This window comes from Plodia interpunctella, chromosome 27 (genome assembly GCF_027563975.2).
Source record: "Plodia interpunctella isolate USDA-ARS_2022_Savannah chromosome 27, ilPloInte3.2, whole genome shotgun sequence".
NCBI lineage: Eukaryota > Metazoa > Arthropoda > Insecta > Lepidoptera > Pyralidae > Plodia > Plodia interpunctella.
Window position 1 is genome coordinate 3,948,786 of NC_071320.1, and position 16,579 is coordinate 3,965,364.

The window sequence follows — 16,579 nt, forward strand, 5'->3', positions numbered from 1 at the left end:
TACGGTATCGCCCAACTCCGCTTATGCTTACAAAAGACGCCAAATGAGTTATGTTGTGAATTAAACAAAAATCAAACATGTCGGATAGCTCCGACATCGAGATGCAGTCAGCATTGCCAAAGAAAACAAAGAAGATGCCAAAACAACCAAAAAGCCCATCGGAAGATCACTTAGCACAAGAACCCAAGAAAATAAGCACCAAAGTGATGATTCACGAGGCATTGAACGAGTTAAAAAATCGAAAGGGCACTTCATTGTACGCTATCAAGAAATTCATCGCGGAAAAACACAAAGTTGACATCGAAAAAATTAATTACATCATCAAGAAATTGATAAAAACCGGCGTTGAAACGGGGACCATAGTGCAGACAAAGGGAGTCGGTGCTTCAGGGTCGTTCAAACTGGCGCCCGAGAAAAAAGTCGAAAAGAAAAAGCCGAAGAAGACAGAGAAGAAGAAAAAAGTAAACACAGAAAAAGCGGACACGAAGACAAACAAAGAGAAACCGGCCGCTAAAGTTGAGAAAACGAAGAAATCTGAGAAGACTAAACCTGTGAAGACTTCAGAGCCCAAATCGAAGAACACAAAAGAGAAAAGTGGCACAGACAAAGTAAAGAAAATGGCGAAGGAAAAAATGACACCTGCCAAAAAGCGCGCCGTTATGATGAAAAGAAAAAGCATCGGGTCCATCATTAAACCGCCGAAAATGAAGCCAAGAGGGAAAAGTTGATTGTGATAAAAGTGGATGGTGTGAATGACACGTGCATTTGTTAGTTTTATTATGTAATTGTTAAATGTATAATAGACCCGATGTAAGTAATTAATGTTTAATAAATAAATGATTATTTTTATGACAACATTTGTGTTTTCTTGTTCAATAGGTAGGTGCCTACTACCTAAGTATTGTGATTACTTATTTTACTACCACTGGGCACCTACTGGGTGAGAAATTTAAGTGAGTTAACGCACTACCCAGTAGTCAGTTGCAAAAGATGCATTGAACTGTCAGGATGACGCCACCACTTTTAGAGAAAGACATTTTATGTACAATGTATGTTATTCTTACCTACATCCTACCTACATGTAGATCTGTCTATAGATAATCACTTTCTGTGCATAATACCATAGCGCTGTTTTTATTGCTAGTTCATATAAATCTACGATATTTTAGGAAATCTTATAATAATAAGGCAGATAAACTGATTTCATAAATAAATATTATTGGTGTCCATGCCACACTTTCCTTTCTACGATCTCCTTACTAAATCTGAGGGTGGGGAGAAGGTGGTGTTTAGAAGCTCCCCGGTATCTACCTCAGATGTTAAGCGAGGTCCATGGTGACTTAGTTTAAGTAATTTTTTAACGTGAATAAGTGAAGTATATCATCCTAAATTTAATAAAGAATTTTGAATTTGCATTTTATACGCTGTCCCTTTTCTTGTACACATTGCACGGTTTACGTAAACATTGGCTGGCCAACTGGTACGCATGTTCACTGACGATGTCGAGCCAGAACTTTTTGGGTTTCTTCTGCCAGGACCAAGACAATCTTCTATATCTATAATATATATATACTTATAATATAACATTAAGTTGGCTATGTTTGTTTGCGTAAGACGTAAAAATTCCATCCAGTATGGATGGAATTTGATGTTGTTTTCTCAGTTGTATAATGGATGGTCTAACTTAAAATCTTGTATAGATATAATCGCGATATATTGCATAGAACCCGAGATAAGTTACGAGAGGACGCACGAATTAAACGCGGGCGAAGGCGCGGGTAAAAGCTAGTATGAAACATAAAATACGTAGCACGTCATTGGATAACTTTCAATAGGTATCTAACTGATTATAAATTTAAAAAACCTCATTCGTTTTTGTCTTTTTAATTTTTGTATGAAAATCGCATGGAATTAGTTGGTAGGAAAAGGTCGGGGTAGGTACGTAAAAGCGGTTCGCAGAACACGCATCTACCAAGTTGTTTAATCCTACAAGTTTTGAAATAAAGTAGCTGTCATGAGGAAGGACAGACAGACATGGTGAAACTAGAAAGGTGCCGTATTTGCCATTCAACTACATAATCTTAAAAACATAAAACATCGCATCAACAATCAAGGCACAAAATAATCTTGGCATAAATTAAACACAGAGAACATGTAGTTTAAGATAAGTGCCAGTTAATAAAACCGCGAAATGCGACTACACTAGAGCTAGACCTAAGTTGAGCCTTTAGCCTTTTCGACTACTTCCACCCAGGTGCAGTCGGTCTTCGATGGTTACACCGAGGTGTATTGTGCTTATCTTCGTCTAGACCTAAGAAAACGCTGAGAAAATAAAGTACCTAGGATAAATCATTAATTTTTCATCACACGCACGCCGTCATGTTCGCGCAGAAAATCCTGGCATACTAAATTGAATTGTCGCTGGCGGTAGCTTTTATATCGACCATTAAAATCACAACTACCCACATCAATCAACATAATAGGTCGCTGAAGAAAAGGCTGGGGTGATGCGCTTGCGCCGCTTCTTCTTCAACTAGGCTTTGGAAGTCGGCAGAAGAATTTGGTACTTTTGCGCAAAAGACATTTGCGCACAAGAGGAATATGTCTTTCGCACATCTGTCTGCGCGCATGTGTCTTTTGCACGCAAATATCTGTTGCGCATATGTCTTTCGCGCAAGTATCCTAATACGATACGATTCGCCACTACTTGTTATTATTTACATAATAATAATATCGATAACTTGTGGTAAACGAACACATTCACAAGTACTTACAATACAATATATTTTTAAATTGTTATTAGTTATTTAATTTCTTTGTAGTTTAAAACCATTTTAATGAAAACTTGAAAAGTGGTTCTCATTACATTTTTACCTATTTTTTTTTGTTAAGATAAATAGGGTGCGTCAAATTTGTAAGTAGTTACTTTATTGCACGAAAATAAGTAAGTAAATAGAAATTAATAAACGAAAGATACATGTACCTACAACGGCAGATTTAGCCTATAATATCTTACACTCACGACGTGCCAATGAAAATGCAGGCAAGTTAGAAGTACTTAATAACGTTAAATTATTAACGGGTAATATATGTTTATGTAAATATGTGTACCTATGCGTGTAAATATATGATTAAATATTGATTTGACTCACATATGTTTCGTACTGTCATAGGAGTATGTCTTACTAAATAACTTGACTCCACTTCTTATATAAAAACATGTTACCACTAACACACTATTATTTATGTTTTTGCATTAACTACAACCCGATATAAACAAAGCATTAGTATTTTTATTAGAATAGGTTTAACTAAGTTATCGAAACTAAACAAATGGGCAAAAATGTATCGAGAAAGAGAGACAGGCAGACTATTTATTTAATCATACAGACGTCAGCAAAAAAAAAATTAAAAACTTCTAGATATTGTTTCCGGAGATTATAACACTTTAGGACTTTTATATATCGTAATTTCTTATATTGTACACTACTAACCTATATGAAATCAGGAATGATTTGTTTGCCAGAGCACAGCACACAAAGTTGTACAGAAAATATGACTACTGAAGTATAAGTATAAACAAAAAAATATATATGGGATGGCAAGCAAGATACAGGTATCTAAGTTTCTTAGAAATGTATTTTAATCTAATCAGCAATTGTATTTTAGACAGATACTATATCTGTATCACTTTTACTTTATTGCCATTTTCAGAAGTCACGTCTTTTTTGATAGTTCGTTTGTTTTGTCTGACGCAGTTCAATTTATTTGTTCAATATGAGCAGTGAGCATCCTCGCCTTGTGCATATCTTCATTCTAGAAATATACAGAAGCTATTGTGAGTACCCACCTACTTATTTGTGAGTGTTGACCGCCTTCAAGATCCTTCATATTGCTCTGTTAATTTAGCTCGTGTCTCGAGGCATGAGGATCCTGCGCAGGAGCACTCTATATTCTCCAGTAGACGTCGTACGAGGTGAGAAGAATAAAAACAACAGCATTCTCTAATATTATCGACGTCCGGCAGCCGGTTAGTCGTAAAATCACAGCAGGAATGTCACAACTTTATGGTTTATTATTTTCGTGGAACTCAAGATTTGAAGCTTCACAGCCGAGCACCTAAGAGTGAGAGAAAGATATTTTAACTTGTGCCTAGATTTGTAGTAATTTTTTACCCCCATTCTTCCCTCGTAAAATTTTCTGAGTCATCTATACAAAACCTTAAAATCTGAAACTTTGAACAGACAATTTATAAAAAAACATAAATCAATACATATAGGTAATAAAACAGTAGAAAATCCTGTACATTGAATATATTTACATAAAAACAAAATTAGGCGATACCTAGAGTCATAGCAATAGAGTAAGTAAGCAATAGAGAGTTTTTTAAATCTGTCTGTTTGTACCTACACGCTAAGTTCCGGAACTACTGGATGGATTCGAATGAAATTATTTTTGTTATATAGCTATTAGCCAGGGCAACGCATAGGGTATAAATGATTTTGAAAACTGGAACACCTGATGGAGAACTATGATGGTCCAACTAAACTATAGGAAATATACAAATGACGTGTTAACAAACGTTTTTCAGTCTGATGGGCATATTCTGTACAGTTAAATTTCCCTAATAATTTTGACTCCTTACCAAAAATTATTCGGCCACGCGAACGAAGTCGCGGGCATCAGCTAGTAATTAATAAGATTACATTCCTGAAAACACAATTTCAAATGACGCCTAGGCAACATTTATAGAAATGGTATTAAAAAAAAAATAATTTCATTCGAAAGCAATAAACGATACGTTACAGTGCCGACGGGAGAATAAAATCAAGCTCCCAAGTTTACAACTTTGTCCAACTCTAAAAATAACAAGACTAAAAACTTGTCTTGCATTTTAATCGTCTGACAAAGCAATAAAGTACATAGCAGCCCGTTTATTTTATTGCAATCATTGCAAGATAGGCCCAAATGAGTTTTATATCAGTCGGCCATTCTCTGTGGGTGACATCACTACTTATCATAATTTGCAAATAAAACAAATTCAACTTTATAATCTACGCTTCTCAGTCCATAATAAATTGCACAAATTGTTTACACAAGTCTTTAGTTTAACCTTTCTAATTGAAGCAGAAAAAAATATAAAACCGTGACTGTTCTTGCAAATGGGCATAAATCTTTAGTTAGAGAGAGACAGAGACATATTTCTCGCGTACGAAAGACACGCCAAGAGCATATCGGGGTCATGGAACGTGTTTGAATTTCGAAACACGTCCCGTCCAATGCGGTGCGCTCGTATTCACTCTTTTATCATTGGTTAGGGCAGCCCCGTACTAAAGTTGCTCGATGGTCGTAAAATCGATACTTGCTTGCATGGTTTTCTTGTGAAAGAGCGATACTGTCGTTATTTTGGTATCACTTTGGAGTTCGGTAGTACACGGGTTGCTGTAGAGAGAGGTTCTTTTACGTTATTCGTGCAGCCATTCTGTGTGGTAAAATGTCTGGAGTTAGAGTGTTGGTGACTTTTTAATTCGTTTTCTATAGTATAACCAAGTTTTTGGTGGCAAAATAGCCGGAAATTAGAATGGTAAGTACATTTTTCATACTATATCTACATTTTATAAACAGAAGTGCTGGCTAAGCCGTGTTTTGGCCCATAACTCACACAATCAGTGTTATTGCTTTGTGTATGTATACAGTGGTCTTTATTTTCTGTAATAGGATTGGTTTTCGAGTGTGACGTCACATCCTGTCTGTGATTACAAACGAATATGATTACGTCGCCATCTTTTATTACGTTTAATATTCATTTATGTTTATGATTAGTGATGAATTACTTAATTTATTTCTTGATGTTTAATACCTTTTTAATGACCAAGTATTATTCCAAGGTTTCGATAATATTCATATTTTTTGCTTTTATGAAGAAAATTAGAAATAGTTTTTTTTTTCAATAATGTCATAAAACAACATTGTCGTTTTTATTTTCTAAAATGTGTTACAACATTAAAACCGAAAGTCCCTATCGAACTATCCCAAAGGCGCGACTACCTTGATCGAGTTTCATTTCCTTCTCTTTCTATTGTCATTCCAATGTATAGCTCTCTCTCTTTCTCGCAAACTGATTATTTATAGAGGAGTCGGAGAGATTTGCTCTCCCCTGGAGCGCTCTATATTTACATTAGTGATGCACGTTATCGATATGCGCACGAAATATCGACACTGTTTGACCAAATCCGAAGTTCGACGGGTAAAAGGTGTTATTATTTGGGTGTTTCCATTTCCACATTCAATATTACTAGAAAATTTAATTTGATTTTATTTCAGATCCTTTATATTTTGGATATACCAATTTAAAGTAGTTTCTCTCATTGAAATATCACGTGCTAACTAATTTACGATAGATTCAAGGCTTGTTGAGGAAGTCCATTTAAAAATATGAAAGTATTAAAATTACAGTACTGAAATGGAAATTGGATATTTTTCAATTCACATGTTTTTGTCTAAAAATATTATTGTACATGATTACAAAAATTATGACTCAATTCAATTTAAAGTGTTTATTGCAATTCATATTATATACATCAGTTCTCTAAAAAATGTAAATGCCATATTGCATTTTATACCAATTATATATACTAATTTTAAATATTTTTTTAGGTTTTTAAACAGCGTAGGAAACAATAATATAATTATCAATTACTCATTTTAAATATTTTAGGTTTTTAAACAGCGTAACAATAATATGAAATTAGTTTAATGAATCACCTTATAACAATAACTTGAAAAACGTAATGAATAAAAATTATATACAAAAAATTATATTCACATTTATCGATAACAACCAAGGTTTATTATTGTTTCTAACTGGTACATCACTACTACAAAAGAAAAAAAAAACAAATATGTCCGCCGCCATATCTGACAGGGGGAACATTATTATTCCCTTTCACTTTATCTTGAATTGGACCGTATTCATCGAACATAAGGTTGAAAATCCTTTGGAGTTTATAAAATTGGGGACCAATATACATTGATACTTTAGACATTAGATTATGTACTCTATTCAGCTGATATAAGGACCAAGCTATGTATCCGCCAAAAGGGCCGAATACCTCCGAGATACAAAGTATAATATATTTCTTTGGACATATTTTTTTGTTGAAAGATTTATGAGGGTTACAAGGGATGAGGTAGACATATTGGTTGTAAAAAAAGATAAGTAGTAATCTCTTAATTTCGTGTTCATTTTAAATAGCAGTGACAGGTAGAAGAAATTGGTATCACGTGGCTTCACTCGCGTGTGCATTTTCGATTTTCGGCACGGTGTTGTTCCGTTAACGTGTGTTACTCTATCATACATAAACTACATACATACTGTATGGGTTCATTGTGATGAATATTCGGATACTGCTCTCCATAAAAATCTAATTTTATTTGATTCGACCAATGAGCGAATATCACAGTGTCATTGCCTGTCATCTGAGATATAATAAAACACACAATATGTGATTACTGTACGGGTCACTTTTCTTTTTCAATTTCTTATTCAAGATACTGGCCATGGTGAATCTACGATGTACGAAACCATGCATAAAAAAAACTTTGATTCGAAGCAAGAAATCCTAGCGAACCGTGGCTGTGGCCGCAAATCGAACTAACTATTTTATAGACTATCAACCGATACTGCGTATACAGTGGCGACCTCACTCATGTTCTTTATGATTGTTAGCGTGTACTTGTGCACAATCGTGCTGTCTTATATTGATCGTTTGGACTTGCCCGATATAATGTGGTATTAAATTTGTTACATCGTTGGAAGGATTAGGATTTTGTATGTGATTCTTTCAGCAACTATTCTGTTATTTTGAGGCCATTTAACTATATTATATTAACAAAGATATAATAGTTAACTTTTGTTATTTTCAGATGCAACAGCAAATCACTGAACAGAATCAGGCAGGGTGGGTTTTTTTTTTTTCGAACTTAATGAATCAGGTGAATCTCAAAGAATTTTAAGAAAGAACATAAGACTTTATAAGTAGTATTTAAGATTTTTTTCACTGACAAACAACTTTTTTTCTTTGAAAATTAACATCTTTCTGTCTTATCGGTTGTGTTATTGCTAACACTTATATCAGATTTCATTAAAGTCGCTAAAACGCATCTTCCATGATCATTACGATGACATACTGGCTCATATTGGAATTATCTACTGAGTCAGAGAGATAGCTTATGATATCCTATAACAATATGAACATAAATAATTATATCTATTTTCCACCAGGTGTCAGCCCGGCCAACAGCAGATGGTCCTCTGCCCTGTCAGAGTGGTCTACGAGACACAAATGCTGGTGCAACCAGGTAAGTTTAAGTTTTATTTAGTTCCATCTAGTCCTGTAATACGACCCCACTTTCAAGAAACACTATCACTTTCCTCTGAATATGTACCTAGTTGGAAACTGGTTATGGAAACTGTGTAATAATGAAATGATACAACTAAACTTGAGCATAATTCTCTTAAAACGACAATGCAGAGTCCTTAATATATTTATCTGTGTAAAGTTTTTTACTTTAAAATGGCAAAAGACAGTTTTCTCAACTTATCACCGCACAAATTTGATATTTTATTTATTTTTTCCAGGAGAGCAATTACAGCCGAACCAGACAATATTTATAAATCCTCAAAATACACCACCATGGGTACAAAACAGACAGATGCAGAACCAAGTCATATACGTCCAGTCCGTGCCAAACAATTATATGCCTTCTGTCCAACCGCAAATGGATCCAAATCAGTTGTACTTCCAGCAATCTTATCAACAAATTGTACAGCAACCAATGATTCACCAAGGCCACGACATGAGACAGTACCAAGTTAATATGATGCCTAATAATATAGCTCAAAATGCCCAAAATATAGTTCCTAATATGCCAAATCAAGTCGTACAACAAACTATTCAACAAAATGAGAGGGTAAATGAACCTAATTACATTCAAATACAACAAAACGTTGCTCCAAATACGCCAATCACAAGTGTTAATTCTCCACAAATCGTTAAACAACATAATGTAAACGTTCAAACAATTCAAAATCAACAAATAGTCAATCAGAGGCAAGTTTACTTAAATCATAGTCAACAGAATAATCAACAAGTAAATATGACCAGACCACAACTTATCACAGTAAATCCAATGCAACAAGTAAACGTTCAAACATTTGACAAAACTCAAAACAGCAATGCACCTGCAAATACACAAGTTATGGCTCCGATGTATCATAATACTGTTGCTAGTAGACAAATAGTAAATACAATGGTACAAACAGAACCAAGAATGAGAAAAACTAATCCAAATGTGACTCAGATCGCGACAAATGTAAGAAATGTTGCCCCAAGTTATATGTACAGACCTATACAGCCAAGACCTCAGTACAGAGCTAACTTGGCAAACATGAGTGTTCAAAATACAATGACAAATGTTCAAAACACAACACCGCAAATACCAAACTTAATGCACATACAAGCAGCGCCGCAAAACACAAACCATGAAGTTAGAAAAACAAATGAGGAAACAAGGGGTAGGAAGAGAAAAAGTGAATCCCCAGATGAATTGAGTAAAAAAGTTGCGATTGTTAATACCAATACAGCGTTCACTTTAAATCCAGTCAGAATACCACAAGCTCCGGTTTTAAATCCCGTCAAATCTGTTGAAATAGGTGTCAACACAAGCCCTGTGCATAGACCTAAAGCACCTATTACAACACATGTAGCCAGCGATTCTAAAGTTACAATAAGTATTAGTAAAATCAATAATAATGATAGTGTAAAAGTGAATGAAACAGTCAGAAAAACTGACAACATCGCTACTGATAAAGACAAAGAGATAAAAGCTATTCTAGAAACAAATGCAGCAGACAAAGTGAGATACACAGTATTTCCTCAAGCTAGAGTAAGACCTCCTAAAGATGAATTTAATATAGTAAATGTCAATATACTAAAGGACACAAAAAATATTCTATACAGTGACGAGAAAAATGAAATCAAATTAGAAAGCAAGAATTTACTGAAAGAAAAAATATTGAGCAGAACTGAAGTTAAGAAGGAAATTGAAGATAAAAGCGAAATAAGTGTTGGTTTAAATAATGAAGAATTAAAAAAAGAAGAAATGAAAACAGAAGGTGTCAAAGATAAGAAAGATCTTAAAGATTATGTACTTACACATGTTTTAGATGGCATTGTTATTCAAGAATCTAATACTGCGTTTCCGGTATGTTGTTCATGTTCATGTTTTAAGTTGTTGTATTTAATATTGAGATTACTTATAACTGCGACGAAAAAATGGGCTTGTAAACATGCAGAAGGCCAACGAAACATACAAACACGTAGCACGTTACTAACGTCCACATGCTGTCTCTTTTTCCCATATATTATATTTCGTGTACGCGTCGTGTGAAAAAAAGAGAGAACGTGAGGACGCAATAACGTTTTATGTTTCGTGGTAGACCCCTGTCCTCATTCCTCACTATTAATTTCATTGAAATCCGTCTAGTACAGTCTGTTAACTCACCACCTATAATAATTAACTAACACAGGTTGATCAGTTATATCAAGCTGACTGTACCATTTGTGAGAAGGAGTTAAAACATTAAAATTATCTAGATGGCGCTAAGGCCAATATAAATCGCGGTATTTACACTTTGTCTTAATACTCTTGTTTTCTGATTTACAGTGTAAAGGGTAAATAAAATTAAAAACATTTTTTTACTGTAATTTCAGATACGTGAGCCAACGAAGACTAATGCGAGCCCGGAAATGAAACGTGACATTGTCAAAGTGGATAGTATGCTGAAGGGAAATTGTCTGGAATTGCCAATATCTGACCTGAAGCTCAAAGAAGAAGACAGGTTGAAGGAAGAAAAAGGTGAGATTCATTAGAATAACTAATATCTAGGGAGTAGCCAGAGAAATACTTTGATGATGATAAAATCAGATTAATAATTTAAAAACTTGAAAATCAAACTATGCTGCATGCATATAAAGCAATTTGATTGATTATTCTACACTACAGGTCCATCCCTGCTTCTCTCGGGTAAAAATAAAAATATATAATATAAAACTAAAGCTTTCTCTTGAATCAGTTATCTATTAAAAACCAACTGCAAAATTCGTTGCATAGTTTTAAAGACCTAAGCATACATATAGACAGACAGACAGCGGGAAGTCACTTTGTTTTGTGTGAAGTGATAGTGATATGATTTATTATTTGTATATGTATTCTATATGATTTCTCATCATTTGATTTTAGAATTTCAATTTCGAAATGTAAAATTAAATTATGCGTTCCTTTTCCAGATAATCCATTTATTGATCTGAAGACTGCTACTATAAAATCCTGGACGGTAAGAACATATTTCTACTACCAATATTATACATGTGAAACAGTGTTTGAGTGTTTCTTTGTCCATCTTTCACGTCAAAACGGAGTAACGCATTGAGGTGATTTTTTATGTGGACACAGTTGAAGAGCTGAAGAGTTTCATAGGCTACTTTTTGCCGTGGACGGAGCCGCGGCCAACAACTTGTATAACTATTTTTTAATGGTTTTAAAATACAACAACTCTTTTAATTCCGATTTCGGTCACCAGAGCGCTGTACTCGGACTTATAAAACTAAAATTTTAATTTACTGATTCCAGGTCGACGACCTCTGTTCACACTTAACGAAATACAAGTGGGACGACACAATCTCCTTGTTACAAGAACATGAAATAGACGGAGAATCCTTACTCCTGGTCTCGAAGCCACAACTCCTGCACATAGGTGTGAAAGAGAAATTCGCTGATATAATTTGTGAGTTTGTCAAAAGTTGATGCGGACGCGGTGTTGACAGTGACAGTGACGTATCAGACGTAAACTTGAACAGTGGCGCCCTTAACTAAAATAAATTATTTATTTAAATATAAAGTTTAGTTTTAAGTCTTGCAAGTGTAAATAATTTTAGTTAAATTTTTTAACTTCACCGATTAACTTTACGGGGGTGACATAGTCACTGCGTGCGTGAACCTTTAAATCAATAAAGGAAAAAAAAACTTCACCGATACAAATAAGTACCAATTTCTCATAACTATATCATAAGAGAGCATTCCGCTCGATGTCTTTAGGCAAAGTTTTATGATCTGGATCCCTTTATGCTGTTGACTGTACTTTTAAAATGTATTTTATTCAGTGACGAATTAATATGAATTTTAATATACATAGCTATGTATTTAATGTAAAATGTAAAATAAGTATTTATAAATGGCAATATTATTTTTAAATCAATCGTAATTCCTTGTAAATGTAATAAATATTCGAAATCATTACATATTTTATTTAAATAAAATTACGATGACGTACCAACACATATATTAAACGAATATTACTTAAGATGAAATAAAAGATAATCTTTCTATGGAATTATTATATCATCATAAAACATACAGAGAAAAGTTACTAGCACATACAACAAAAAAAAGACATCACCAATCGAAAAACAATCGGTCTTTCATGCACAACACTAATTTCTCCTCCCCGTCTTTCCCATAAAATTTACGACCTGTGCAAATGGCGCGAACTTCCCGCGTCGCCCGCGTTTTTTCGCCATATCTTCAGAGTCAATTGCGGACGAATCCATGTTTTTTGATGCAATCTCTTCAGTATAATCTTCGCTGTCATTTTTTTCTGTGTCTGTCATATCTCTGTATTTCCTACTATAGTCTATTTTTGGGTCTCGCCGGTATTTCGATGGGTCTTGAAGAAATTGGTGCTCAGGTTGGCACATGAGAGTTTCGTAGAAGAATCTGTCCGCGCGCCCTTCGGCTTTTGGTCGAGGCTTCTCGTCCTCCGAGCTCTCGTTAGAGGAGTTCATGCGTGGAGAATCTGGAGCCGATTTTTTCACGTGCTGTCGGACACTAAAATTTAAAAAATATTTAACTAATTACATACAGCATTTAGGTGACACGGTACAGAAGGCCTACTAACATCTATGTGCTACTAATATCTGTATTTTTTTCTTTGACTCTTTCATTTGTAAGTCATTTAAATAGATGTTTGGTCTATGGTATTATTACGCTAGATGACCATTATAAGAAATTATCTTCGTTCACTCTGAGAGGACAAACAGAAGTTTGTTATCCTAAATTGAATAAAGAATTATGATTTTTTTTGAGGCATAATTATTTTGCCACACCAGGCTACCATGAAACCTAAAACATGCAGCACGTCAATGCGTCCACACGTTCTTTTTTACACGACACTTACTCGATATGGGAAATAGAGACAGCGTTTTTGTTGGTAGGCCTTCAGTACTTCCGAAGCACTATCTAAGGCAACGATGTCTCCGTCGTCCTTTGTTGTTTTGTTTTGACATCTGTCGACGAATCCATGCAGAATTCTATAAAGTGTTGTCGTATATAAACTTACCACCTCTTACCATCGCCAACTATGTTCGGACGTGGCGAGGAGGGCGCGTATGCCGACGCAGCTATTGGGGGCTCATCACCGCTGACCGCCTGGCGAAATAATATTAGCAATGTAAGCAGTCTGCTGGTTAGATGACATTGCTTAGGTAATGTGGAAGGGGAATGGATGAGACTGGCACAGGGTGCAGCAAACAGTTGAGGAGTTCCCTAGTCGGGGGGCCAATAATGGGTGCGTCATCAGATCATGATAATCATATTATCGAACAAACACAGTTACGTACCATGGATACATACCTACATATTAAGTTGATATACATGACATGTCACACATGCTTTTTAACTAATTTCGAAAATAAGAATGAGATATTAAAATATCTGGATTCGAGCGGTAATCGAAGCCACGTGGCCTTACCGGTGCAGTGCTCTTAACCATTGAGCTAATCGACACGATGCCACTTCGGCCGAATTATTTCATTTCGACTAGTATTTTCATCTCATTCTTATTTTCAAAATCAAGTGAAATAGTTAAAAGCATTAGGTCTGAAGGCCTACCACGAAACATACGAACACGTAGCGCGTTACTAACATCCGCATGCTGTTGCTTTTTCCCATATCGTGTGTGCGCATCGTGTAAAAAAAAGAGAAGCTAGTGCTAGTGTTGCATGTTTCATGATACACCCAAGTTTAAGAAACGGAACCCTAATAAAACAACGCCATACCTTGTTACCAAAGTGGAAATAGCAGTGCGTGATCCTCTCAACATCGGCCCATGCGACGATGTACCGAGCCATAGACAACGGGATCTTTGGTAAGAAGTTCGAATGAAACTTCCCCTGACAGTAGATGGTGATGACATCCGTGTCCTTCACTTCGAATATTATTCGGAATATCGTACCTGAAAGGCGCGAGTCATCTATTTTAGAATGGAGTTCAGGAATTATTTATAATTTATGGAATCAACTTAGGAGTGAGTATCACAAGCGTTTGAACGTGTAGCGTTTCAATCGTGTCCGACATTTCTTTTGAATAAAGTTTTTTTTTTTAAATTAAACATATATGAAATAGGATAATTAAATTGATCACTGTGTATGGTACAATTTAATAAACACCAATGAGAGCCCGCGGCGGAGTTCGTAACGCTCGTAAAATTCACCCTTAGAAGGCTTTTGGTCTCTACCGAAGTTGGCCAAAGCAAAAAAGAATATGGAGATATAAGGTTATAGAACAGATGTTAGTGTTGCCTGCGTGCTCCCAACTACACAAGGCACAAACCCATAACGTACAATATTGGGCAGTGATGGGAAATTGGACATCTTAAATTTGAACGCCAAAGTTTGACGTTTGACTTTCTTGGGCTTCAGCCAAGGCCAGACGGAGTCAGCATAAACAGAAAAACAGTGGCCTTATCTTTTAACGAAAGGTTTCCGTTAAAAGATAAGGCCACTGTTTGATGTTTGGTGTTGTGGTTGTGTTCGGACGTTTAAGCCGTTGGCGCTTTAAATTATGGTCTATACTCCTTATCCCTTATTCAATGAATGATTATGATTTTTGCACGGACTCTGGGCTTGTTGGCGTCACAGCCGTTATTATAATGCTGGGATAAGAGAGAGGAATGTCTTCAGACACCGCCAGATTTACCAGACACAAACAGACGATGATTTCTATGTGGCCTTTTAGCGTCACAGCCGCTAATGAAACCAGTGAATACACTAGGACAAGAAGAGAAGTGTCTTTAGACACTTAGACCTAATAAGGTAGTATGCACCAACAGATGATGATCTGCACGCGGCTTCTTGGCCTCACAGCACGGAATATAACCAGGAACACGCCAGGATAAAAGGCAGGCGTGTCTTTAGAGACCTACCCGGCACAAACATATTATAGTTGGTGTCGTAGTTCCCGCTGCCGATCCAGATGCCGTTCTTCCGCGACAAGGAGATGATGTTGTCCCGGTGGAAGCGCACGTCGAAGTGGAGCACCACGTCGCGCGGCTCCTCGCCCTCCTGCGCGCACAGGTTCACTGACATCCTGGAGACACGACCATGAATATATTTAAACGTATAAGACGCGACGCGATTGCTGTAATAAAATAATATTTGGCCAGAGATGGCGGAGAGAATGGAAGTGGTGCGTATATAAAAAAACTTATTAAATTTTTTTTTGACCGGTCGCCTGCCTGACTTGAACCCTCCCTGGGAATGCTACTGTTCCCAAAATAATTTCGATTGTGGTTTCTCCCCGCAATCCACGACTCATCTGCTCGGCTGTCCCGAGTGCCCAAACACCAGTACTAGGGCTGACTTGATGGCAGCAACTGATGAAGCAACCATCGAAATGGCTCGGTTCTGGCAAGAAAGCCTACGCGGTAAGTAGTCGTAAAAGTCACGTCAGATGTCTTTAGGCGACTTGAATAAAATCTGACACCAGTGTTGGCAATTAACACACTCGAAAAGAGAAAGAAAGCATTTAGTATCCAATAGAACGTTTGCAGATTTGGTATCGACACGCAAAGAAGTTGCTAAGGCTATCTATCCCTTGCTCGCATCGTACGACAACCGGAAAATAGGGCGGAACCACATGCTATAGTGTAGGACGTTGAGTGTCATGTAATGGCTCTCTAATGCCTACATTTCGTTATGAAAATTGTTATGGCTTTATGTTGAAAATAACGTCATCTGGTGGATAAATACTTAAATGCAGTGTAAAATTAGCTCAGAAATAGTCTACTGATTACTCACTTCCGGGCATTTTCTTTTATTTTACCTCCTATTTCTATTCGATCCCCAACTTTGAGTAGACTGGGAATATTTGCCGTAAACACGGGCATTTCGAGTTTGGTTTTTTATTAATTTTAATAATAAAAACTTCGCCCTAATCTCAAGCGATATAGGGCCAGCTGATATGGGCATCTTGAACAAAAAATTTAAACATTACACCAATCAAGCCTGCTGAATTTACTTGCAAATCAAGTCAAAATTGTGGCGGATAGTATAGTTTTGACATTATTACAGATTGAATTTTTGCGCTAGAAGAAAGGTTCTGACAATAAAAAGAATTTATTAAGAGAGGTAAATTCTGTTTTTCATTGCTTTTGTTTTTACCAAATTGTAGCTGTAGCACA

The 16,579-nt window shown here is 36.0% G+C and overlaps 3 protein-coding genes across 4 annotated transcripts; 2 read left to right on the top strand and 1 right to left on the bottom strand.

The window, feature by feature from the left end:
* Nucleotides 1-855, top strand: LOC128681622 (histone H1-like). The gene has a single exon (XM_053765642.2). The coding sequence runs from the start codon at nucleotides 78-80 to the stop codon at nucleotides 726-728; it is 651 nt and encodes a 216-aa protein (XP_053621617.1). The 5' UTR covers nucleotides 1-77; the 3' UTR covers nucleotides 729-855.
* A 2,856-nt stretch (nucleotides 856-3,711) lies between these two features.
* LOC128681518 (uncharacterized) lies at nucleotides 3,712-12,357 on the top strand. 2 transcript variants are annotated; one of them, XM_053765486.1, is made up of 7 exons: nucleotides 3,712-3,838; nucleotides 7,927-7,961; nucleotides 8,285-8,361; nucleotides 8,642-10,266; nucleotides 10,776-10,920; nucleotides 11,352-11,398; nucleotides 11,695-12,357. In XM_053765486.1, the coding sequence occupies exons 2-7, from the start codon at nucleotides 7,927-7,929 to the stop codon at nucleotides 11,866-11,868; spliced, it is 2,103 nt and encodes a 700-aa protein (XP_053621461.1). In that variant the 5' UTR covers nucleotides 3,712-3,838; the 3' UTR covers nucleotides 11,869-12,357. The 2 variants fall into 2 exon arrangements, with proteins under 2 accessions (XP_053621461.1, XP_053621459.1); XM_053765484.2 differs by lacking the exon at nucleotides 3,712-3,838 and adding an exon at nucleotides 5,220-5,584.
* A 68-nt stretch (nucleotides 12,358-12,425) lies between these two features.
* On the bottom strand, nucleotides 12,426-16,519 carry LOC128681519 (uncharacterized). Its single transcript, XM_053765487.1, has 5 exons — nucleotides 16,197-16,519; nucleotides 15,323-15,486; nucleotides 14,178-14,353; nucleotides 13,460-13,548; nucleotides 12,426-12,948 (listed from the first exon to the last, which is right to left on the bottom strand). The coding sequence occupies exons 1-5, from the start codon at nucleotides 16,283-16,285 to the stop codon at nucleotides 12,555-12,557; spliced, it is 912 nt and encodes a 303-aa protein (XP_053621462.1). The 5' UTR covers nucleotides 16,286-16,519; the 3' UTR covers nucleotides 12,426-12,554.
* Nucleotides 16,520-16,579: the final 60 nt, after the last annotated feature.